Raw genomic sequence first — 26,348 nt, 5'->3', positions numbered from 1 at the left:
GGTGTTCGCACATACATTTTACTGGCCTTTTTATCTCAGCTAGGTCGTGGGGGTATGAATAAAAATGGCAACACAAAGTTATTACGGTCTAAATGAGGAGACAGTGTTCTGGATGAGCGCCGAGGACAATAGGGAGTAATGCCTACAGTGTCCTAAGGGCAGGGTACCTCCACCATTCATATATGTCTCGTACGTGCAACGCCTACACAACTTTTCCATTCTCACCCGCTCACTACACCAGGAATGGAAATCCTGCCAGAATAAAAACTAACAAACATAACTAGAGACAGAGAAGATGGTTGGAACAGGAAAGAGGTAAAGCAAAGAAACGGTTGATAAGAGGCCAGAGACCAAAGTATCCTAGAGAGCGGTAATGCCAACATAAAGACCAGTGGAATAGTGGGGGATGGCTGAATACATATATAGAGGACTGGCAGGATGGCAGACTGCAAAACGAGTACTCACTTCCCTCGGCCATTCATTCGTGTGAACAACGCCACAAGATGTACGTCTACAAGGTAAGTACCAAAATCACATCTGTAATTTATTTACTTAATACTTATAATTTTCCCTCGTTACGGGATGTATTGTGATCGCGAACACAACTTTCAATACTCGTTTAATGATCCCAAAAACCAAAAAAAGGCTAAACCGATGTATGAGTGTTTGTATGTTGAGAAAATAATGAAATTCGGAACTTTCTGTTGAACTACCCATATGTGAACTGTTTTACTGAAGAAAATTTCTAATCCGAAAGCACCGTACGAAAATTTCCAGTGGATTAAATAAGCTGTAAAAACTCGTGAGTTTAAAGAAAATTCCACAACCAGTACATTTAACTAAAAAGATTTTTCTGAATGAACTAATACCCATAAATTTTCCCTGAAATTCGTGTATAAATTACAAAAACATAGACCTAAAAACTTTTAAATTCAATTATAATTTTTCTAAAATTATAATTATTATTTAATGTTTCCCTAAAATTCGGAGTTAACAAAACAAAAAGAAAACCTAGAACCCTGAAAATTATACTAAGAAAAAGTCAAATTAGCCCACGGGCATATCTGACTGACATTTCGGCCTCTAAAAAATAACAATAAATCATGTTTTCCTTTAATAAAATTACCCCAACAGAAAATGCCTTTTTATTCAATCGATTTTTAATTTGTTTAAATCGTTCCTCTAACTTAAAATGTTTTTATTTGAGTAATGTTTCAGAGGAAATTCATTTTGAGCATTTTGAGATGTGTTCCTCCTATAAGTCAATAATTAGAGACTTGTAGTGTTGACACAATTCTTTTTTTCAAGAACAAATTCTTTGATTCTAGAATAATTTAATCACGTAAATTTCGATAAGAGAATAAGCGTTCACATCAATTTCTACAATTAGTTCAAGGGAGCAAATTTACACGTTTAATTTAAATAAATATTCAATATAACAAACCATCTATATCTGTAGTATGATCTTCATAAAACGAATTTCTAATAAAATTCCATTACCTAATGAGAACTGAGATTTATTAATTACTGTTTTGAACAATGAAGGTAATGGGAAATGATGAATTTAATTTTAATAATAAACTGGTATGAACATTTACATCAGTTCTAATAAGAAATTTTCCTCGTAACTCCGAACGTTTGAGTCATATTCAATTCCTATCACTTTAGAGGGAAATCTACCAAACCTATCCCGTAATCAAATTTTATGGACAAAAAATTAAGTAGAAGTTGTAAATTTATGCGTTAGTAATCTATATAGAAATTTTAAATAAAATCATAGGAGTGGTTTAAGAGAAAAACTGAAAAATCGGAAAACTTATTTGATAAAGCGGCACTGTCGATCAGACGTTTTTCTTCAAATAAAGAAATCAGTCCCACTTTTAATTTTAAATAACGTTAGGTAAATAACAAAACACAATTAACAGCAATTGTCTTTTATACAAAAGCCTAACCACCCTCTCTCTTCCAGAAGTGCCCTAAATCGAGTTTTTTCCCCAGCAAAATGTCTTTAATAAACATTTTAGATCAACATAAATGCGACTAGTAAACCTAGTTTAAAAGTAATCGTTCGAATGTCTGAGAAATTCTTTTAAAAAATGCATTAGGCTGGAAACATAGTGGAGCGGCGAGCAAAGCGGCGATGATAGCGAAGAGCGAAGCGGCGAAATCAAACACAAGTAAACATATGGGACCGCGCACAGTGGCGAGCAAAGCGAAGATAGAGCAACTCTATCTATTTCTAGTTTTTGTTTTTGCCGCTTTGCTCTTCGCTATCATTCGCTTCTGGTGGACTGATTTCGACAAAAACTTATTGTGGTGTTCTCCGATGGTATCTAAGTCTAACTCCAAATCAAATCAGATTTTTCTTTCGTTTTTGAGGCATAGTGGATATTGACCTAAAAAAAACACCAATTTGTAAAAACCAATTTGCGCGGACTCACGGGGCTTGGTGTAAAACTCTAAAATCTACACGATTACAGTACTCTATTCTCGATCCTGGTCCTAGTTTCTATCGCTACTAGAACTTTATTCGAGAACTGACCAAAAATTGCGCGTTTTCATCAAGCTTCCTTTAAAAATGAGCTTTATTTTAAAATAAGTAACAGTATCGTTAATAATAACGTAATATTATTTACCGGAAATAGAACGCTACTATTTACTCCTCTTTAATTATATAGGAAGAAGCATAGCTTATTTGTTTATTATTAAAAACTAGCAGGATTCATGTTGTTTCGAGTAATAGACTGTATTTAGAGTTCGGACGGTGAACGTGCGTGTTTCTATTTTATCAGTGCTACTTGGGCAGTGTGTTTTTATTAAAAGAAATAAGGATTAAGAAAAACAATTAATTAACTCTAGTGGTAAGTTTCAGAATTATCAACTTGTTAACTTGCAAACGTATCGAATTTTAAATATCAAGTTCCACAAGAAATTTTTTGAAATACCATGGTTTCCTCGAATTTTTTAATTTTAAATTTGGAAATATGGGAAAGTGAGGCAAAGTCGAGATGCCCCTAGAACTAAAGTGTTTTAAAAGAGAAGCTGTAGTAGCTGATCTCGATTAAGCACTAGGATAGGAGTTGAAGGCGGGTTGGAGGTGTCTCACCAAGTAAAGTATCCAAGTAAAACTCCCAAAAACTTATACAATTATTACAAATATGCAAGGGAAATCAGTATATAGCTGACGGAACTGTAAGTAGTTCTAAAATGAGAGGGAAGAAGGAAAGTTAACAAAAACAATTTTCCAAGAATCTTATCTTGTTACTTTTGGAGCACTTCATGGTCTGGATTGACAGCGTATTAATAAATAATAATACATCCCATTCTTACTGATGAAATATATCATTCTAGATGACGGTTCATGATACGGTAAAAGATACTCTTCATAGATCGAAAGATTCAATCACAGATTACGCAGAAAATCGTACCAAATCAGAAATCTTTTACAATCAATAAGAAATCAAGTTTTTTGTATGCTTAAAAGGAATAACTACATACACACATACATAAGAAATAAATCGAATATCAAAACAATGTACCTTGATTACTACGTACATAATGTAACCTTCCCAAGGGACCACTGCTCTCTCAATATCTACCATACATACACGTAAAGGATAGGTAAACACTAGTGATGGGCAGAACGAGTCCGTCTTTGGACTCGTTGGATTTGAATCAGTTCCAGGGTTGGAATCGATTCCAACAACTCGTTCACCGATTCCGGTCTCTGTACTTACCCTATGCATTAGTAACATTGTCACGCAATTTATTAAAAAATATCATTAAATGTTAGCTTTCCCAGTTAATAACAAAACTATATTTCTTTAACACACATTGAGTACTATCCCTAATTTCCAATTGCACTGATAAATATAAAATTAACAACGTAACACAAAAATTAACATAAAAATAGACTAGTCAATTATAAAAATTAAAGCAATGCTGTTTAGTCATTATCTAGCTTGACCACTGGAAGACTGGAGTTAATGTGCTTCAAGAGGATCCAAGATAGAGAAACGGAAATGGGTAGGAAATTATTCCCATAAAAAAAAATCTAACCCTTCAAGCAAAATGATAATTACTCATAAATAAAGAAATATTTATTTACTAGGACTTGTATATCAAGCTTTAAAAATATTATCTTATTATCTTACGAAAAGAAAAAGCTGTGTGCTTAATCTTTAACATAGCGCTGGACACTCTTATTCTTATCTTCATTGGGTAAGTTTAACCGTGTACATGACCGTGAGACAGTCAAAGTAACACTGAGCCAAAATTTAGTATTACCTAATTGGTTTACTTACAGTATCTTACTTGCAGTATCCCTCCCACTCTATCACCAATTTCACAAACATTCATCGATTGGAAATACTTTTTAGTTAAATATTCGTTTTATTTGAATACAAAAAACATTATAACGCTTTCTTAAGATGATTTTAATTTTTAAAATTTGTTTTTGTCCATTACTCTTATAAAATACGAAGAATTTCAAATAAAATATAATATACAAACACAATGATCTAGTGTGCAGGTGGAGTCAGTCCTCGTTACCATAGCAATGGAACCGTTAAACAACTCCGGTTCCAGCTCCAGCAATTTCTATTGGCTAGATTCAGTGAACGAAAAAATGGAACGAGTCCGGTTTCAAAAGGATTTAAATCACTCCGGATTCGACTCCACCAACTCCAGTGGATTTAACCAATGAAAATGCTAGAGCTGGGCCGGAGTCGTTTAACGGTTCCGTTGTCCTAGTAACTACGACTGACTCCACCTGCACACTAGATCATTCTGTGTTTGTATATTATATTTTATTTGAAATTCTTCGTATTTTATAAGAGTAATGGACAAAAACAAATTTTAAAAATTCAAATCATCTTAAGAAAGCGTTATAATGTTTTTTGTATTCCAATGAAACGAATATTTAACTAAAAAATATTTTTAATCGATGAATGTTTGTGAAATAGGTGATAGAGTAGGAGGGATACTACACTAAGTAAACCAGTTAGGTAATACTAAATTTTGGCCCAGTTTTACTTTGACCGTCTAGCTGACATGTACACGTTCAAACTTACGCCAATGAAGATGAGAGTAAGAGTGTCCAGCGCTAAGTTTAAGATTAAGCACACAGCTTTTTCTTTTTGTAAAACAATAAGATAATATTTTAAAAGCTTGATATTCAATTCTTAGTAAATAAATATTATGAGTAATTATAATTTTGAAGGGTTAGAATTTTTATGGAATAATTTCCTACCCATTTCCGTTTTTCTACCTTGAATACTCTTGAAGTAAGTTAACTCCAGTCTTCTAGCGGTCAAGCTAGATAATGACAAAACTGCATTGCTTTAATTTATATTTGACTAGCCTATTTTTGTGTTAATATTTGTATTACGTTGTTAATTTTATATTTATCAGAGCAATTGGAAATTAGGGATAGTACTCAATGTGTGTTAAAGAAATATAGTTTTGTTATTAACTGGGAAAGCTAACATTTAATGATATAATAATATAATAAATTGCGTGACATTTGTTCTTATGTTTAATCGTTCCAAACCTTCTGCTGCCTCATTTTCATTTTTATTTGCCTAAATTTTTTGGGGCGGGGCGGAATCACTTTTTTTAAAAATAGGGATTTGAATCAACTCGTTCCACCATCGGACTCGTTCCAATGGAACGAGTCCGCTCAAATAGCCCATCACTAGTAAACACTGATTGATGGTTTTCCACCTACACACAATAACCTTAAGTTATGTAATCCTTTTGCTAACATCAATATTCCACAAATGCTGTACTGTGTTTTTTGTCAAAACATTTAGAGGAGTGTCCCTCTGTTGATTAAGATGATTACGCATGCAGGTCCCTTTTGCTCTACCTAATGCATAAATGTGACTGCCAGCTATTCAAAAGATTTGTTTCTCGAATATAGTACATACCAATAGATCAGACATTTAAGATGGCGCTTAAATGACCATCGTGGAAACTGGTCCAACTCAAAAGAATGCTGGAAATTGCAGTGTATCTGAAAATCAGACTCCATTCGGTGTTGCGACGGTTTAAAGAGCGCATTTGAAAGATGAATAAACTCGAAAAGTTGGCCTCTCATGTGGCAAAAAATATGTCATATATGGAGGTTTCTTTTTCACTACATTTATGCAAAAAAAACAACCACTTATTTTTGGATCGAATCGTGGAGTTTGGACATGAGTGACTTCCAAGAACACTTTCCAAAGGTCAAAATCCTCTAAAAGGAAATCCATGGTTACGGTAAGGTGGGGATGGCGGCCAATGTTTTCTCCACAATTTTTTTAAAAACCTAACCTAACCATTAATGCAGAGGAGTATTGTCAATAAATCAACGAAATGCGCCGGAAACAACGCTAAAAAACCGGCTTAGTGAACTAAGGATAGGAAAGATAGATGACAAAGCACCTGAACAATTGCAGCAGCATCAATTAAATACTGCAATTAGAGAGAAAAATGCAACCCTTGATTTGTCCAAATACATTAAATAAAATACAAATTGAGCAATAACAGTCCTAAAATCTTACAATAGAGAAATTTAAAAAAAAGGCATTAAGGGATCTGTACGCATCTGAGTATAAGTCAATAGTAGTATCTCGAGGAATCTTAAATCATACGAGATTCACTCAGGGAAGTCAAGTGTTCCAGATCATTAAAGATCTGATCAATTCTCTAATACCAAACACTTCCTGGGTTTTTTTATAGGATGAAACTGACAGATCATTCATTAATACCTGTTTCTTCCCCATTGTTGACCTTCTCGGCTTTTTAGAGTGTTCAGGTTCTCTGAAGAATTCGACAATCCGTGTAGTATTTGTGGTCTTAACCAAAAGTTTTGATGTTCGCAAAAGTTGCACAGCCGTCTTCTTCGTAGTACCTGCAACTCTCCTTCTCCCATCAGCTACGTTATCTTGAGTTTCATATTTTGGTGCCCTTTAAATAATTAAAAGCATGTTAGATTAGAATTTTTTTAAGAATGACAGTAAAGCAAAAATAATGACGATCTATCATAAATATAAAAAAAAAGTACATCTATTTTGGCTCCATTAAGTTTAAGTGTTTGTCCAACAGGCTGTAGGCGTCTGTGAAGCGTACAATGGGTATGTGTGAGTGCGTGGGATGGTGTACCGAGGTTTTTTTGTGGGTTTGCTAAACCCACGAAGTTGTATGAATCAACTATCTCTACTGGCGCTGTATGCATTGGATGAATGTAAGGGGGATAATGTCAGTTTGTAAGTGTTGTTAGACCGGAATTCCTGCAGGAACGCCAAGATTTGCCACGCACAGGTTCAAGTAGTTTCGTTTCCAGGTTCCCGTGCATAATCAATAGGGTACATCAGGAACGCCAAGCAGAGCAATATAATTAATGCACTTACAACTCAGATCCTGCCCGCAATATTTGTTACCCGTAGAAATACTTGTAAGATTTGGGTGTATCTAAAGTGTCAGATCCTCCTCACTCTTTCCGTAATGCCTAAACCTCAAAGACCTTAAAACAGCTGCAAGAGAAAGTCGTGTGTGTGTTTCACACAAGATTTATATTTTTTTGTTATGACTGCCATTTAAATTAATTCATTATTAATGTTTTGTTTGTTTGTTTTATGTACAGGGAATGTTCGTATTGGCAATACTGGTTGCGCTAAGTTTAGCAGAAGAGGGCCCCAAAAAACCAGCCGATGGAGATCTCAAAACTGATTCATCTAATAGGTGTAAGTACATATCTAAAATTTATTTTTCCAATTAACTCTTTCTTCAATCGCTCGAATACAAAACCCCAGATTGTTCTTGAAAAGTGTTTTTAATATGTAATAGTGGTCAGCTAACTCATCAATTTTACTGAACCTACTTAATTTGATAATATTAGATTTTGACGGGAAGGGTTCTGTCCCTGAGAAGCGAGTCTTATTATGCCAACTTTTTGAAGATCTAGTAAGAGTGTCCTTTCTTCTGGAAAAAGAAATGTTTCTGCCATTGAGGGCAGGATGATTTCTGAGCCAATCATGCCCTATAAAAGTCATAAGGCCAGCATAAGTCGGCATAGGTTTTAGTCAAATCTGGTTCAAGATCCCCGGCCAATAACCCCGACAGAACTACGAAGAATATGCAATTTGCCTTGGCCAGTAGAAGCTAGTTACCTCTATGTAACTTGCTAGCTCTTAATAACTACCTCTCCAGCTCAGATGTAGAGATACCCTTTAGAATACAGCTAGGTCCTTAGGACAGCCTCCAGGTCTTTCATTGGCTCTGAAGGATCGCCGAGTGCTAGATGCCTACGACCTCCTAAGGAGCCATTCCAGATTAGAAACCTAAATCGAAAGAAGGAAAATTAAAGCGTGTTTGACTGTCCTGCACGAACTGTAGTTCGAGAAGACGCAAATCTGATCGCAACTCAATGAAGTCATCCCTGACACCGATCATCAGACTAAGGGCTCATTGATATTGTTCAAGAACTTAAATTTGTACGTAAACAGAAGTCAACCCAACATAGTGAACAGCATATATAATTCGTGACCGGAATTTAATGGCAAAAAAAAGAAAGCGGAAATACATTTTTTTTTTGTGCAGAACAAAAAAAAAAAATTCTGTACATTATACGCTGTCGAGTGTTATGATGGGAGATTTAACTTCCGGTTCAGAGCGTTGTCAGTGGCAGGTAGATGTCCTTCCACTAGCCCAACAACTACAATAATTATCTGCAATCTACAGATCGCAGAATGTTCATCCTCCCGACCATGTCTCGCCATATTATAATTTTTATTTATTTTTTGTTAATAATATTTATGATTATGTTTTATTGTTACTGAAGTTCATTGAATTCAAACGACATAACTGACTTTCCATGACGTAGCTATCATTAACTGTTGAACTTTTTTAACTAATAATAAATCGGTCAATCAGGCCAAATAGAACTACATGAAAGTAGCCTCCTTATGATAGTATTTCCAAACACGTAATAAATATCTAGTTATTTCAAGAACAAAAGAATTATTTTTTAAACCTTATTTAAATTTATTTATTAAAACCTTGCTGTAATAAAACTTTCAAAATAGAAAATATTCACGATTGCAGTAACTTCTCTCACTAGTAGAGTAAGAAGAAACAATAATGATAAATCGAAAACAGTCCAACACGTCGCAATGGCTTAAGCGAAGCTAAGATAAATTGGCACAGATTGCAAAAATAATCCACCAAGAAACTGCATTGGAGCACAAATTTCTTAAAGAAAATGCCCCATACTACAGGTATAAACCCAAGCGCTTTGCTGGGGTCAGATTATTCTAGAAAATCCCAGAATCTGGGAAGATTCTAAAGAAGTTATTCTCCTCCAATCCATGGATAAGAATCTAGTCTCTTAAAAGAACCTGAAGAATGATGGCATCACTGCCCAGCAAGTAAGGGGTGCTCTTATACTTTCTCACAGAATCATCAGGAATGGTCGCGTTTCTTAAACCCAGTTTTCTTCAGGTGCTCACCAGTTCAGCTCACAAAGCCTTTTTGTTTCCCGAAATATTTATTTTTAAATGCAGAAAGTTGCTTCATGTTGAAGAATCATTCTGATAACAAACACAATATGACGGAAATCGCTAGAAACACAATTGGTTTTTTTCCAAATAAAGTGCTAACCTACATAACCACTTAACCATGACTAACTTCAATTTGCAAGAGAGAGAGAAAGAGCTGAAAAATAAGACATGCATATATTGACATGCAGTATTAAAGACAAGGTTGTAGAAAATGCTTACCTTGTCCGAAAATGCTGCGTCCTGATAGTAGAGTGGGGGGAGGTGTGTCCAACGGTCTCGAATCAAACTCATGCTCCTCCCTAATAGGGCGGCAATTTCCCATATCCTTGATTGATGTTTCTCTCTCTTTGCGGAATCTTTCACGATCTTTGCCTCCACTGCAAAGTAGAGAAATAATTAATACGAAGATGTATTAATTAATTATAATAGTACAATATTAAGAATCCTCCTATGTTAGTGAACAACGAAAGAAAAAAAAACATTTTAAAACATCAAAATTAGATGCAACAGCAAACTTGATACTCAATTAATTATAAGTATTACGTAGACATCTGACCAAGGGATGTGGTGAAAATAAATCGAACTACCAGGATAGCCTCCTTATCGAGAAAAGCGCTCCATCGATTTTCATCAAAGTATGTGGTATCTTTGAGTACATTTAGATCTACAACTTAGATTTGAAACAATTTTTTATGAAAATTTATTTTAATAGTATTTCCGGGAAAAGTAGTTGGCTCCCTCAGAAAAGCCATTTCAATGAATGGATCTCTCAATTATTATAATATTAACAAGGATTGAATGACTTACGAGATTCAAAGTTTGAAGAAATTAGCTTGAACGAGGAAGGAGATTAGCTCACAATGGGTTCCTGCTCGGAGATCCCGGGCTCCAGACCAACTGCCTACTGCCGATGAAGATCCTTCCTAGAAGCTTCTTACTGTTCACTTTCCGGCTATGGACGAGCGATGCGTGATATACGAGTAAACTTTGGTCCAGATGTTAGCAGTGCATTGAAGAAAAGCTCTGGACGCCAATGATGATTTGAGATGCTGACGAGCCCTTTAAAATTAATATGCATAACTTGAACGAAAAAAGCACATTTAGAATTAAGGTTCTCTAAGTATGAAAAAATGAAATGATTTTTTTCTATGAATTTTTCTGTATTTGCCGTAACTTAAAAACAGAATCTCACAGACTGTTCACACGCTCATTCTCAAAAGTACTCCATTAGAAATCTTAACTCAAACAGAAAGAAATCTGATAAATAAATCTATATAGCTAAGTACGCTGATTCAACTGTATTAAACTCGGTGAATAATTTATACACCTGTAAACCTATAAGTGTCAAAATATTTTAATACCGAGTTTTCACAAGAAATAACCGTTATTCCGCTGACACTTAGTGCTGTGTAAATCTGCAATTAAAGAATGTGAAGTCTGTTAGGTACTCTTCATCTTATTGATAGTGAATTGGAATTAAAATACGTGACCACAATTGATTGCTTGGAACACTGTTGGCGTATAAAACATGTTTACTTTAGAAGAAGAGATAAAATAAAACAAAAAAAATCTTTGCATGGACTTGCAAATGTTTTCATAGAAATTTTATTCATTTGTAACAGAGCTCGCTTGCAAAAATTTGCGGGGAGCTCAACTTATTCGTAAAACATATTATAACTATTGTTATAATCAGTGATCTACATAACTCACAATAGCTTTCAGCGGAGCTAAATTTATTATGTGATTTAATAGACATAATATAGTGGGTTAACAAATTTAGCCAATCGGAAGAACCATTTTAGATTATGTAGAACACTTTCCTAGAAAGAATCTTTTAAAAGCATTTTTTGGACTCATCACCTTAATAAACTTCATACAAATCGAATATGAACATAGAAATCCATATTTGAATAAAATAAATCTACAGGAAATGCCATTGTTTTGAACAAATTTTTCACCGTTCAGCATTTTTTTTTTAAATTTGATTTTTAATTTTTAACACGTATAGAATTGGACACTGCCACTAATTGACTTTCGATACTTGGAGAGGTGGACACTTCTACTAATTGACACTGAATCAATTACAGAACCTTGATAACTGTTCTGCATTTGTTTCTAAATTAAGATATCCGGGGATTCTGTAAGACATCTGGAAAATTATCGAAGGTAGTAACCTTGCGAACGCAATCTTAACTCTTCTAGGAAATAATTTGCCTGAATTACTATAATTAAATACGCGTTGATTTAACTGTATTACTTTGGGAGTGTTTAAAACAATACAGAATATATTCATTGCCCTTACTAAGAAAAGTGTTAATACATTTAAATAAATGCTATAAAAAGAACGAAATATTTCTATAAATTGATGATAACAATAAGAAACATCTGGGGTAAACACTCTTACAACTTTTTCCTAACAAAATTCTCTTACTTTTACTTTAAACGGTTTGAAGTGTCAATACTAAATTTAAAAAACTTTGGAGTGAAGTCATTCTCATTCCTGCTCTTGAACTGCCCAAGGGAAAACATCTGAAACGTAGAAAAATTTTCGTAGAAAATTTTCGTAGAAAAATTACCCAAGAGAAAAACGTAAGAATTATTATAGAGAAAATGAAAAAAAAAATCCAAATGACAAAAAGGTATATTCATACAGTTGGAGGACCAAAGAAAATTGTTTTGAAATAAACATTCCATTGGATGCAATAAATGTCTTATTCTATAACAACATCTTTCTTTTAGAATATACTCAAATTAAACATTAAATCAACTAAAACCAAGTTCTCATGATCACTACCATGAAAGCATTAAAATAATATGGAAATTGGAAAGATTATAATTGGTATATTAAAATAATATGATGCCGTTATTACGTATAACTGTAAATACTATTATTATTCAGTAACATGAACTTGAAGTTATGTTTTTTTTTTATTTCACTTGAGAAGGTTGGATAACTCGCGAATCCTAACTAACTATCGTAACAATGGGGAAAGGTTATATGATTAGCATAGATATAATCGTGAAATACTAAATTTTCTTGACCAGCTGATAGCCTTCATAACCTACATACTTGGTTTCAATATAAGTCCTTCCCAACAAAGGGCGAATTGTGTAGTACTCTTGCGGTACTCCATGGAATTGCTTCGAGAAAAAGGCTACCAAATTCAGAAAGAGGACTTGACACGCAGCCAGGATTGAGGTACTCCTTAATCTTATACTTCTTCACCATGTAACTGATACTTGAACAAGGAGTAAGAGAACTCCCACCGGAGCTTAGAAAGGTGGAGCAAGTAAAATGAGCTAAAACTCAGAAGCAACCTCCTTCCCTCCAGGACTGAGATGTGATGGAAAGATGTGACAAGGGAAAACATCTGATCCGTGCTTCGGCTAATACAGATCTTCTCTAGAGCATAGTCGATTTAAGAAGAAAACCTGGACCTAAAAGTGTGGGAAGTAAAAAAGTACCTAACAGATCATCCAGTAAGATTTGGAAGTCTGGGTGGAATTTTATTTTTAACCCAGATATCTCTAAAACAAGTCTCACCAATAAAAAGTTTAATTTAGAAAATCTCTTCAAAATGCAAATATCTCTCTCTGTATAAAACGCAAGAGAGAATAACAAAATTTACAATATAAACAATTTAAGATAGGAATTACCTCTTGAGAAAATAGATGTACAGATCTGGATGAATTGTAAGTTGGGCAATTAACATTCAAGGCATATCCTGGAGATTTGCTGGCATTCTCCTTAGCTATGGTAACTTCATTTAGACAGCTACGTGCAAGCGCAACAACCTGAAATTAAAAATATTTTCAAGTTAATGAAGTTTACAAAAATTATTATATTTTTTAAAGTTTTTTTTTAAAAATGAAAATAAAAAAAATTGTTTTTCTCTAAACTTATTATGTGTACGGAACTCTCTGTTGCAGACTTCACCAGCACGTACGATAGATATCCTTACAATTATGGTAGTGGCTACAGCGGCTACGGTGGATATGGCGGTTATGGAGGAAATTATGGTGGAGGCGGATCGTACGGATATCCGGGTGGATATGATAGAGGATACGACCGTGGATATGGCGGTTATGGATACAGACCGGATGGTTACTATGGAGGATCCACAGGCTACAGAGGAGGTGGTTATTATGACAGCTATCGAGGCAGATACGACCCATATGATCCTTACTACGGCGGCTATAGAGGAGGATATGACAGGTTGGTATAAATGTAGATAAGATGTTGTTAATGTTTGTCATTATTGTCATTGTTCTAGCTTTATGTGACTGTAGGCTCCTTAATGTTCTATTTAATCAATTTAAGCTTTTGTTGTCTTAAGTGCCTTATATTGGGAAATCGCAATTATCTTCTGATTATAAGAGATAAGAGGCTAGGTTTACGTTTATAACTGGAACACAGAGTAGGCGTGAAGGCCACATGTACTTTCCCGAATAGTTTTAAAGGCCGAGCATGTTCTTCGAAATTTATCTAATGAGCTGCAGCGTTTCTTATTGACTTAACCTAAGCATCCCTACATTGGCAAGACGAGCCCATTAATAAAACATAAGCATGAAACTAGAAAGTAGACCATCCCAATATATTTTGTGCAGCATAGCTCAAACAAGACGATCAGATCTCATTCTGGTCCATGCCATGGCCTGACCCAACTTACTCTTGCTTTAAAACGTACTTATTAAAGATCTTCTTAAGATGTCACAGAAAGAGCGGGACAGTTTTTTTAGTAGACTGTTTTACCAAATTTTTCCCTAAAAACACCTGCCCTTTCTATCATAACAGCTGAAGAACCTTAAGCGAGTTCAGCTCAAATTTGGAGCCCATAGTTTTCGAATTCCTCATACATCCACACAGCTAAGGTACACAGCTCACTGAGGATACTCCCGCTCTTGTGTAATTTTTAATCAATTCATTTACGGTGCAAAAAACTGTTTTAAAACAGCTACTATTTATAACTTCTACGTTAAAAATAACTTTTTGCGTAGAACAATAAAATTAACTTTAACTTCCTTAAACACAATTTTTAAGCCCAAGGCATTAACTTCAATATAGCTATATTAAGAGTTTAAATAATTTTAATTAAACGGGTAAAAGTGAATAACCCGACAAAGTTTCGGGCGAACATCACACTCCTAAAAGTGTTATATTACAAGCTGTCAGTTAAATGAATCACTACCCTTCCCCAAACTGGGTGGGAGGGACAGCATCACAATATTGTAACTTGTATATTAGATGAAGTATTATTTGATAAATCTTGACGCGATCTCTACTATTTGCAGGAATAACTATTACGGTGAAGTACTTTTTTAACGTAAATAACATTACCAATGACACTATAGAAGCAAAGTACTGTGATATTGGTTGATGTTGAAAGAAATAAGTACATTCGAAGGGCAAGGTGAATCACTCTTGGACTTACCAATGAAAGTCAATTGAATCTAAATGTAAAACAATGTAATTGATATCAATTTTGCGCAAGGTGCAGTACGGTCATCTCGTCTTAGAAAATTTTGGCACAATTACTGTGAGTAGATACTCCATTTAGCAAGAATAACGAAACACTTAACGGGAATTCAGAAATGGGTATACTCTGGGCGCTAAATTTATAGGAATAAATACTCAAGCTGCAGAATTTAGAGGTTTTTGTAGTTGGGAAATATGTACTAGATTTCGTCTATGAGAAGAGGTAGTTAGACTGGCCTAATTAGGCCTTTTTTTAAATTGGATTCGAACCTGCTGACGGCATGAATCTGGACTCTGGTCTGTCTAGCTTCCAGAACTGGTAAGGGGTTCAAAGCATTCATCATTTCGTTTTTTTTTTTCCTTTCTTAAGTTCCTTTTTCAAGTATTTTCTTAATCATTAAAATATTATGACACCATACCTAAATGAGCAAGCCTCACGATGCTCAATAATATCTTGAATTACAAATTTGATTACATACTAATCACACATCGTGCTCGAGAGTAAAATGTACTTATTTAAAACAAAATTATTTTTAAAAATGTTATCATCTAAAGATCTGGATATGGTTAAAAATTGAAACAAAATTAACCTGCTTGATTACGAATCAAGTAACTGTTGTAACTGTAAATATTTATCATCAATCTGTGAAGGTTGTTTCTATAAAAATGTTTGTAAGACAACAATAAACAACGTTGCTAGTAGTTACAGAGGAGGTTATTACGATGGTTACCGAGGGAGATATGAACAACCATACGATCCTTACTATACCAACTACAGAACTGGCTATTTTGACAGGTAAAGATTTTTTAAAAGAAAAAGAATTGTTTCATCAGAGTTCATTATCCAGAATGAACTAACCACAAAAGAAAACAATTAAGCAAACAAGTAGAACCCAGAGCACCTTTCCTACACCCTATATTTTTAATTAACTGAGCACTTTAGAGGGCGAAAAACAGCACTGAATTAATTTAGATGATCATTTTAATGGGACTGATTACGGGAACAGGAAGTGGGAAAGTATTTTTGAAACATTAAGATTGGTTTCTTGATTCTTAAGGTGGATAGATGTCGCATGCAAATTTCTTACAACTATATTTGACTATTATTACTCTAAAACATCATTTAAAGTAAACACTATCTTTTCCCTCACGACTTAAAAGTTGTTAGTAAAAAATTTTAGAATGCTTCATCTTCTAGATGGTACAAATGGTAAGCAACAAGTAGTACGTTGTCTTGTGCTAGCACATAGCTTATGCTAAGAAGAACCAATCTTTCTTTAAATTATTTCTCCCACCTAACTTTTTACTTTCTCTTATAAAAGAAGAACAATACTTGAAATTGAGTAGATTTTCGTTTTGGGTTTTCTCTAGAAATATGTGTTAGAATCAATTTTCTTGCCTACAAGATAAAACTCATTCGAACTTATGCGAGAAAATTAAAAAAAAAAGAAGTAAAAAATGTATTCTGACAAGTAATACTTGCGCCTAGAGATTCTTCTCTCCAAGTTATAGTCTTAATATACATATATTAAGTTCCAACTTGCTGGGATTTTTTTTAACAAATTTATTTCATTTAATTCAAGCAGTCCATTATCTAAAAACCTCTTTTGGACTCTCAAAACGGATATTTCACATGAAAACTTGAAATGTCAAGGAAATATATTAGAATATTTTTAGAGTTTAAACACTTATGTATTTTTTTTTTTTTTTCATTAAAACGTACGATCTTGAATTTATTGAAACAATATTTAAACGGAGTAGAAGGGAAAATCGGAAAGCGTAGGGCAACAACAAAACTTCCTTTAAAAAAAGGCTTCCTTCGGCATAAAACCTTTTCCTCTTATTTAGAAGTCACAATTTAAGAAACTCGAACTAAAGTGAACATAATTTAAAGAACATAAAATTAATAAACACGCTATGTTTTACACTTCAGTAAACACGCACGATGTCCCATCATCTGGCCCATCGTGATTGACACAATTGTGATTTCATATTTTTTATATCATTAGTCATTTTATTCTATATACCTAGTTTTTTTATTCCATTGGATAAAATAATAATTATTTCCTGTTAGTAATTACACTTCCGCACATAAATATCCCCCAAACATCCAAAATATTCAATGAATTTTTCAACTAATCTAGAAAAGAAAATTAAAAACAAACTTGTTGAACAGTGGCTGCAGTCGTGGAGGATACAATGACGGCTATAAAAATAGGTTAGACCAACCATATGATTACTATTACAACAATAACTATAAAGGATCAACTGGTTATGACAGGTAAAATATCTTGGTGTGCTGACAGATTTAAAGAATTTTGAAATATAAAAAAGCACACATAAAATTAGCACATAAATAAGCTTTTAATTTTTGTTTTTGTGAGATTTATGCACGTGTGGCACAGCTACTGTTTGACTTAAGAAAATTACGAACAAGTAACACCTCCGATGGTTGAAACAGTAGATTTTTTGTTTTTATTTATTTTTAAAGTCTCAGTTTACACTTCTAGGTAGCCTACAAAGATTGCATTGTACCATTAATAAAAATCTGTTTTTATTTTGATAGCACAAGAACCGTAATTGAGCACGTCATTAAAGAACTAGATTTGTCGAATAGTTTTCTTAATATGGCTCTTTAAAGTGAAGCTCTTTCCGTTGAATTGGATAAACAGGAAAATCAAGCGATCATAAAATTCTCGTTTTTGTTGATCCAACGCAAAAGGAAAATCATCCAAAAAGGGGGGAAATAAAGGTGCTTTTTCTTTTTCAACTGTAGAAATGGGAGGCTGAATGAATTCGTAAATGATCAACGTGAAGGACACCCCAAAATGTTATCCAGATGAAAATATCGAGAAGGTGCTCAATAGGGTTTAAGACGGCTAACACTACATTAATTGAAAGTAACAGTACCTCTTATATCAAGTGTTAAAAATGCAAAGTGCAATTAAATTTGATTGCAAATGTAGTTAAGTGCCGCATTTGTTAAACGCTGACCAAATGGAAATGCAAAAATTCAAATTACGCAGCAACTCTTGGATCTTTTTAAAAAGAATCCAACATTCGTTATTCTGGACGAGATGTGGATACATACAAAGACGCTGGCTCTGCACCAAAAAAGATCGATGTCTATTTCATCTGTCAAACGAGATCTTGGCCAGTGTTTTTGGAATGAAAAAAGGAAATTCTAAGAGCCATATTCGTGAAAATTATACAAAACAGAAAATTATATCAAGTGTTAAAAGCAAAGTAGTACTCCGGTAAGACGATTTTGACTAAAACCTTATGACATCCTCTGGTAGTACTTACGCGAAATATTAAATTTCAACTTCAGCAAGCGGATACACATAGGCACATACAAACAGACTAATTGGTAAAAGCCCCTTTTTCCTACACAAAACGGATAATCCAGCGAAAACTCAAAAACAAAATCTGTACGATTACAATTCCTTTTCTTACTAGTACAATAAAATAAAATAAGAACCTGTTCATGGAAAAAATTTGAACAAAGTGCATTGAACTAAATGGGATTTAAGAAACACATAGTCTCTCACTGGTATGCAGAGAATGTTTCACCTCATAAGTCAATGAAACTTCATTTTCATGAAATTTGAGTTGATGATTGCAAATTATATTTTAAGAGAAAACAATTATTGCTACAAATACTTACAATAAGTGTAACATGCGGGTTTCCAACTATGGTTCTTTTGGCTGTTATCGTCCTCTCCTGCTGCCGAAATCTGCGCACGCCTCACCTGTTTCAAAGTAAATTAACATCATTACACAGCCTGACTTCATTCTATATAAATACATATCGAAAAACACGATAGAAAAAAACAAGGATCTCAGTTTTCGGACGACTAGTAGGATGTACGAACCTGTTTGGGCCTAAATTCTCTTCCTTCATGGGGCTTTAAAATTCAGGCACTGTTACAAGAAGAAACATTACCTTTTTACAATGCATTGTCAAACGAAAATTCAATAAGCTGTTCTTCTTTATCCGTTAAGGATCTTGTTTCGAGTTTATTTTCATTTAACAATTACCAGACTAATTTTCTATTATATTTTCATTCCTTTACACAAATTTAGGAACAAAGTACGTTTTGTAAATTATTTATTAAAGTAGAGACAACTAAAGCAATATAGTTTGTTCGTATTTTCAATTTTTAAAACGATTTTGCGCCGGTCATTTTTGAAACAGAGTATAGAAATTAATAGAGGAGAGTAAATTTTCTTGAATTGAACAGCAGTACATTATCTATCTAATAACTTTACCTATAAATTTATTACTAAAAACAACCAAATTTAATACATTTCTTTCTGCCATCATTTACTGGATCTCAACTTGAAGAAAGTTTACTAGTCTAGTCTACATGTACATACAATTATCACTTTAATAGCGATATAATCGTGGCAACGATCGATAGATCCTCAGCTTTAATACTATTATGACCATCCTATTATTACAAGTTGTAAAGAGATCCAACAATAGTATAGATATATTAAGTACAAAATTTGGAATATTAAACTATATTTTTTGTTAAATTTATGCAAATGTGAATAAATAAACTTGTGTAGTATTAAACAGTGACAAAGAACATTTTCATAGATCATAAAAATGGAATAAATAACTTAAAGACGTTGCAATGTTAGTCACTGGATTGAAGGATTATTGTTTCGTGTGTAAAGACTTCATGCAATGAATAATTTATCGCTGTTATGCCAAGAGAATTTGCAAGTACTGGAGAGTTTGTAATGAACATTTCTTATTAACAAAATAGTACATCTTTCAAAGAGAAAACCTTATCAAGAGAGAGATTAGTAATAAATATGTAGATATATCATCAGAAAAAAATGAAAAACCTAAATTAATTAGAAAATAAATTATTATAATTAGTAAAACAACTGTGAATACACTTACGTTGAACAAAAAGAAACTTCCTACAGTTCAACTTCTTTCCTTAAACAACTTCAAAAACAAATCACAGCTTACTTAATATTTCATCCATGCATTCTCCTTGAGGGGCATTTACCTTCAAACAAACATATAAACAAATAAAGAGAGACTTTACTCATTAATGCACAAATTAATAGTCCTCTTTATAAAATTTCAAGTTCTCTTCAGATAACCTTGAAGGATGGTTGTAATTATAAATTTTTTGAAAAAATACATGCGCGAAGTAAATGCGCAAACCGTATTACTTTCATCTACTTGTATTTACGATTTTCATATGAACTGTTTTTTTTATTCCTGATTGAAGTTACTGATTCAGACTAATGCAATACCACATAAAAAACGAAAGATGTTTCATTACTTTAACGAAGGACTATGATTATAGTACTTAATAAATTGTGAAAAGAATATTGAGTACAAATTAAAAGAAGTTGCACAATGTAACCTACCTCATACGTATGTATGTATTTACTACTGTGGACAAAGGACTCAATTAAAAGATACATTTTTTCTGTTTTTAAAATAATGTATGTTTTTTTTAACACGATAAGAAATTAGCAATTTTTATAGAAACTACGGTGAATAGTTAGATGTGATCGCAAACACGACTTCTCTTGCTCAAGGTTTTCTTCTTATTCTTACTAAATGTTGGCAATGAAAACATTGAGATTTACACCAAGACCCATGGAAAAAAAAAAAAAAAAACAGAACGAAAGATCTGGGACCATCTCACCACTATTTTATGACTTTTTTTTTGTATTATTAATAGAGATTATGCATTTAAGTTAAATCCTTAAACTGAAAAAATCGGTTAAGCGAAAGTGGCCCTTTATCGTATAAATTTTGTAGAATCTGCTGATTTTTCTGTGCTAATTCTAAGTTTCAACTTAAAACAAACAGTGGTAAGAGGAAATTGCGTCAATTTCGAGTTTTTCATATACGCCATCAACTTACCTTACATAGCAAAAATTGTATTTTTGTTTTTCTGTCGGCCATAGAAATAGATTTCTGACTTTTTTCATTATTGTTACTGATCACCTTTTACGTGAAGGCAAGGATTTTTTTAAACTTGGAATCGCCTAATGGCACATCTGAATGCTTTAAAAAGAATTTAGTTGGAAAACAAATCATTTTCAAGAAAAACTGAAATAAACTAAACCTTTCTGGAACTCCACATTTCTATTTCACTTAAAATTTTAGTAACCAATTTAATCCTCGTTAAAATTATACAAATTACCTTTCTTTTTTAATAAAAAATTTACATCCCAGGAAAATTGTACATTGAAAAATTAATAATCAACGCCAAGTTAATCAGTATAAGATGTTCAATAAAAAAATCGTTGAAATTATTTTCAAGAAAATCTGAAAACGTGAAAAATCCACTCATTAAAAGTAGGAAGTCCATTTGATAGTGAATCTTCTACGAAACATTAAGTTCACGCTTTGCCCAATTTATCGTTTTTCATTGATACTATTTCTAAAAAACACTTTTCCAAAACATACTCAGAGAAAACTCAAAACAGAAAATTGAACAGATTGCAATATAATCTCTTAACAATAGTAAGAGAAAGTAAAACTGGAAAATTCAGTGGGAAATTAAAAAAAGTTAATATTTTGTTATTCATAATTTAAATTAGAAACTAACTTAGAGCTTTACACTAATTAATAGTACTGGTTAAAACAAAGGACCTGGTGCAGTCTTCAAACTTCCTTAAAGAAATGGATTGTCTAATTGATGGTTTGGCTGATGGTAATTTCTTAAGGAATAAGATGAAGTGCTTGTTACTTTAGTAAGGTGAATATCTCGGACGACGAGTTCTCTGTCAATTTGATTTTTAGGAGAACCAAGAGTATTTTTGTGAAAAATATTTATTTTGAAACGTTAGTAATAGTTTCATCCAAACTGGGCAGATGTTTGTCAGGAGAGGTCTGTGGAGAGTATTGTAGAGTAGTAACAAGAAGGAAAGACTTTTTATAGTCTATCTAGTCTGAAAATGAGTCTTGAGTCTAGCACTACACCGAGGTTACTTACTCCTTGGTCTTCCAGCTACCAAGGAATTTCTTGTTTTAGAATAGTAATTGTAGGCTAAGCAAGTTCTTCTTTCCTGAAACTCTGAAGAGTGAAGATTTTTGCTTTCATTTTGGTCAGGTTTACATTCAATTTCCACTTTTGGAACTAGTTTTTTTTATTTAATCAGTTGATGTTTGTCAGTGATGCATTTACTAAAGTATATGTTGGAGGTAGCTTTTTGAGGATTTATGGTTTGAAACTGAAGGTCTTAATTGAATCTTACTTGGAACTCCCTATCGTATAGAAAGGATTGTATTTTTTGAAGGCATGAAGTCTGGTGTATTTATCTTTCTCGTAAAATAGTAAAGAGTTCTTCGTCCCATAGTGTCAATTGCACCACCTAGAACAAGATTTACAGCTGCTGAGTATTTTTTGTCCTCAAAGTTATGTATAATGTTTTCTATCAAGCATTTAAGTTAGTGTAATAGTGAGTGCTTCAGTCTGAATCCGAATTTATGAAGCAGAATTAGATGCAAAGTCAGTCCAGGTGTTTCAGAGAGATAGTTTAGTTAGCTAATTAATCGATAAGTAGTTTTGGTTTAAGAGCCTTGTGAAATATTACTGCGTTCTTCCATACTTTTGGAAAGTCCTATAAAAAAAAAAAATCAAATTAGATCACATCAACTGCGACCATAGCAACGGCAGAGCTAATAAAAAAAAGGTATAGCTTTAAAAAGATAGATTGTGGCAGAAGGGAGTGGTACGTCAACTAAATTAACCCACAATTTCTTTTATTGCTTTTTTCTCTTAGAATGGTGGATATGGTTTTAGAAAACCTGAGGAATTTCCTGAGTTGTTTTATTTTTTAATCACAGCACAGTTAATCACAGTTGACTTTTGTCAACTAATTTCTCACTTTTTTTGTCAATGAAATAAATGAAAAATTTGTATTATATCCTGGGTATTCTAAATAAATAATTAAAGTGAAAACTCCATTCTAGGTACAACAAATACGATAGCTACAACCGATACAATGGCTATAATGGATACGATCGCTATAATCGGTAATATTTAATTGAATATTTGATTTGAATTGATTTTTTTTCTTTTCAAATTAATGAATAATAATTTATTTTAATTTAAAAAATTAAAATGAATAACTTATCAACTTTTTTCTTATGGTTGGATTATTTTCTTTGTTTTAGGATTGATTTGTTTGTGTACAAATTAAACTAATTTATATGCATTTAGATTTTAAATTTTTTGATGTAAAACTAACCGAACTAATAAATAGTATAGTTATAATTGTTTTTACTCTCTGAATTCTTGTTTTCTCTCTGCTTCTAACAAATTACAGGTCTTGAAGTCTGATTGGCATTTGGGTATGTTCAGTATATTTCTTGGCTTTCTTGCATGTTATATTTATTGCACTATTTTTTTTTTTTAAACAAATACATTGATATATTACCAAGTTTACTGTTAATATGGAATTTGAAAGTTTTTTCAAAAATTTTAATCTGATAATGATTTACTTGGAGGTAATGTTAACTGATTGGAGCTCTATTAGTTGAGCAGAACGTGAATCCAAGAGGATGTTAATTCTCAAGGTTTCGAAAGCTTTCTACAAAGTAATTTTTATTAACATGACAAAACTACTCCAATTTTTCAGAACAGATTTTGAAAGCATACAAAGACACTACCTGTAACCGCCTTTATTTATTGTTAGAGTTTACTACTAACTGCAAGCTATATATTCAGCGAGATTATTGTAAATTCCTTCTTATAACAGCTTAACCTTATAATCAAATGAACGGTAAATTAATAACAATAATCCGTATGTTTAGTGGTTTTTTATACATTTTATTAAATTTTTGCAATAAAAATTTTTTATTTTAAACGCGTTTGTTCATAAAATAATAAAGTTCTAGATGACGGTCTCATTTGGAATGCCCATTTCGCTCAAGATCGCGATATAATAAAATCTTACAAAAGTAGATTCATGAAGGAACCTATCAAAAGGTTTATAAATATCTAAAACCTGACATCTTTCTCTCCACACATCAACAACTCGGTCTCAAATCATCCGATGTGGTGCTATAATAAGTTAGATTATCAACTTTCATAGAAACCACTTCAACAATTCGTGGTGGTGGACGACCTTAACTCATTTTGTGAAGGCAAAAAAAAAACTATTTTAAAAAAGAAACAAATAAGAATTCTAGTTTCACTTACGCCAAGCAGGAGTTACCAGTAAATGTAGTTTTTTTTGTAATTAAAATAGTTCTGAACCCTTTCCCTTTAGCATTTTGTTGTAATGAAGTTACAACTGTTTGAGTTAAACTCGGACAGATGAGGCCTCGCTCTTCAGGTGAACTACAAAGGTAATTAATTAGTTGTATTAACCACATGGATTAACTGAAGTGCGGCTTTTCTAATTTTCAGATAAGTTAACAAATACAAAAACTCTTACTAACCTGAACTGTGCAAATTTTGCAGACAACCAAAATTCTATAACACTGCCAGCTCTGAATGCCACGATTGTATACACTGGTTCTGTAGCATCTTTCCTTTAAATTCTCTCAAAAGTTTACATTCAATAAATTCAGTAAACTTGGTAAAAAGATACAAATATCATTATTTCACCTTTATGATTTTATATAATTTTTTTTTTCAGGTACAACTCCTACGACTACAAATACCCAGACACAAGATATTACGACAAAAGAATTTGAGGAGTCAATAAAAAAGTATATAATGATAAAAATATAAAAAAGGATTTTTCTTTTTCATTTAAAAAAAAAATAGAGAACAAATGGAAGAAAATGATCTTCACTTAAATGTAAAGGTTTTATAAATATTGTATTATATACAATAAAAATATCGTATTTTAATTTATATTTTTGAAGGTAATATTTAATCTAAGTGAATTTTATACAATTTTTATCATTCTCAACTTGTGCATTTTTTAAGTACTAAATAAAAATTAAAAAGGGTACATATCTGACACTAACAACTAACCTGTACATTAAAAAAACTAATCTCGTCTTTCTAAGATTATTTCTCTGTCGACAAATATTTTTTATTAGACTTTCTCCTGAAAAATAAAAGTAATATTTAAGGCTCTAATTCTAATTTAAGTTATAAATATAAACACAGATACCAAAAAAAAACGATTAACATAGAGTTAATTTTAAAACCTACTGTCCATTGTCCAACTCATATTTTGGATGTTTAAGTTTTCGAAAATACGATCAGGTTATATTGTTGTACAGTTTACAATTTTCACCAAATTCGAATTAAAATGCTGCTGACATTATACGTGTTAAATTGAAGGACGTTTAAAACAAATTCTTTATTTAATATTCTTATTTTTAAACTAAGTTGGTGTTAAAAGATGAAAATAAAGAAAAATAAAATCAAGACTTAATGAGTTCTTTTGTTTTTTTTAAAAAAATATTCTTTTGCTAAAACATTTCATAAAACGGACAGAAAGAATTTAATTGTAACTGCTTGAAGGAAAAAAATTACTTGTATTTTATTATTAAACAAATACAATGGAGATTCTTTTACTTTATTCACAGTTTTTATGTTTACCTAATTTTTCATGAAGGTCAACTCATCTTAATTATTACTAAACTCATGGTTTTTGTTCCCTTTCTTTAAACAGCACCTTTATTACAGCGGAGTTGAGAGTTAAAGAAGGTTGATGAGTTACTTTTTTAGTTTACTGATACTTTGGAGTGTCTGATTCGGAAAAGTAGGCATTTTGATCGAGAAAATAGTAGTTGTGAGGCTTCTTCAAAGATCAGTTTTCACTGAGCACCATGGTAACGTCCACAAATTCTGCAGAGAATATAATTTTTTGATGTACTCAGCTTGACGTGCATTGCATGTATCCCAACGATTCGAAAATGGTAACCTCATGAGAATAATACTTTGTTTGTGACTACAGTCACTAGATTTTCTTCATCACTTTAAAAATCATCCCTCCCACCTCTTCTCTGAACCGAATAAACAAAGGCAATGTCGATAGAATAAGTAGACTCTCTGAAAATTGCTCTTTTAATGTCTGCACTAGACTAGTTTGCAGAAGTTTTACTGCAGTTAATTTACTTATTCTACAATGATTCTTACATAGAAATTGCTTAATTAATTATTTACAAATGTGACAAGATTTGGTGTAGAAAAGATACGATTAGCTCGATGGTTATGCACTGGAATCCCACGTGAAGATCAGCAGATGCCCTAGTTTTTTATTCTCTTTAGTAGTCTCTTATAGCTCACAGCCTGTTGAAGAATAATGTGGGTAAACGAGTAAACACTGACCAGAGGCTGGAAAAAGCACTGAAAAGGCTCCGGACGCCAATA

General features: G+C 32.7%; 1 protein-coding gene across 11 annotated transcripts; it reads left to right on the top strand.

Moving 5' to 3' along the window:
* Positions 1 to 376: 376 nt before the first annotated feature.
* Positions 377 to 25,554, top strand: LOC141446481 (uncharacterized). 11 transcript variants are annotated; one of them, XM_074112981.1, is made up of 8 exons: positions 377 to 518; positions 7,628 to 7,727; positions 13,473 to 13,758; positions 15,719 to 15,814; positions 17,195 to 17,299; positions 22,982 to 23,044; positions 23,338 to 23,362; positions 24,655 to 25,554. In XM_074112981.1, exons 1-7 carry the CDS (start codon positions 504 to 506, stop codon positions 23,342 to 23,344), a joined length of 672 nt encoding a protein of 223 aa, XP_073969082.1. In that variant the 5' UTR covers positions 377 to 503; the 3' UTR covers positions 23,345 to 23,362; positions 24,655 to 25,554. The 11 variants fall into 11 exon arrangements, with proteins under 11 accessions (XP_073969082.1, XP_073969080.1, XP_073969087.1 ...); XM_074112979.1 differs by lacking the exon at positions 23,338 to 23,362 and having other exon boundaries at positions 15,722 to 15,814; XM_074112986.1 differs by lacking the exon at positions 17,195 to 17,299.
* The last annotated feature ends 794 nt before the right edge of the window (positions 25,555 to 26,348 follow it).

Source organism: Rhodnius prolixus, unplaced genomic scaffold (assembly GCF_049639745.1).
Source record: "Rhodnius prolixus isolate KJV_2025 unplaced genomic scaffold, Rpr scaffold_7, whole genome shotgun sequence".
Classification (NCBI taxonomy): domain Eukaryota; kingdom Metazoa; phylum Arthropoda; class Insecta; order Hemiptera; family Reduviidae; genus Rhodnius; species Rhodnius prolixus.
This window is presented reverse-complemented; position numbering and strand designations above follow the sequence as displayed.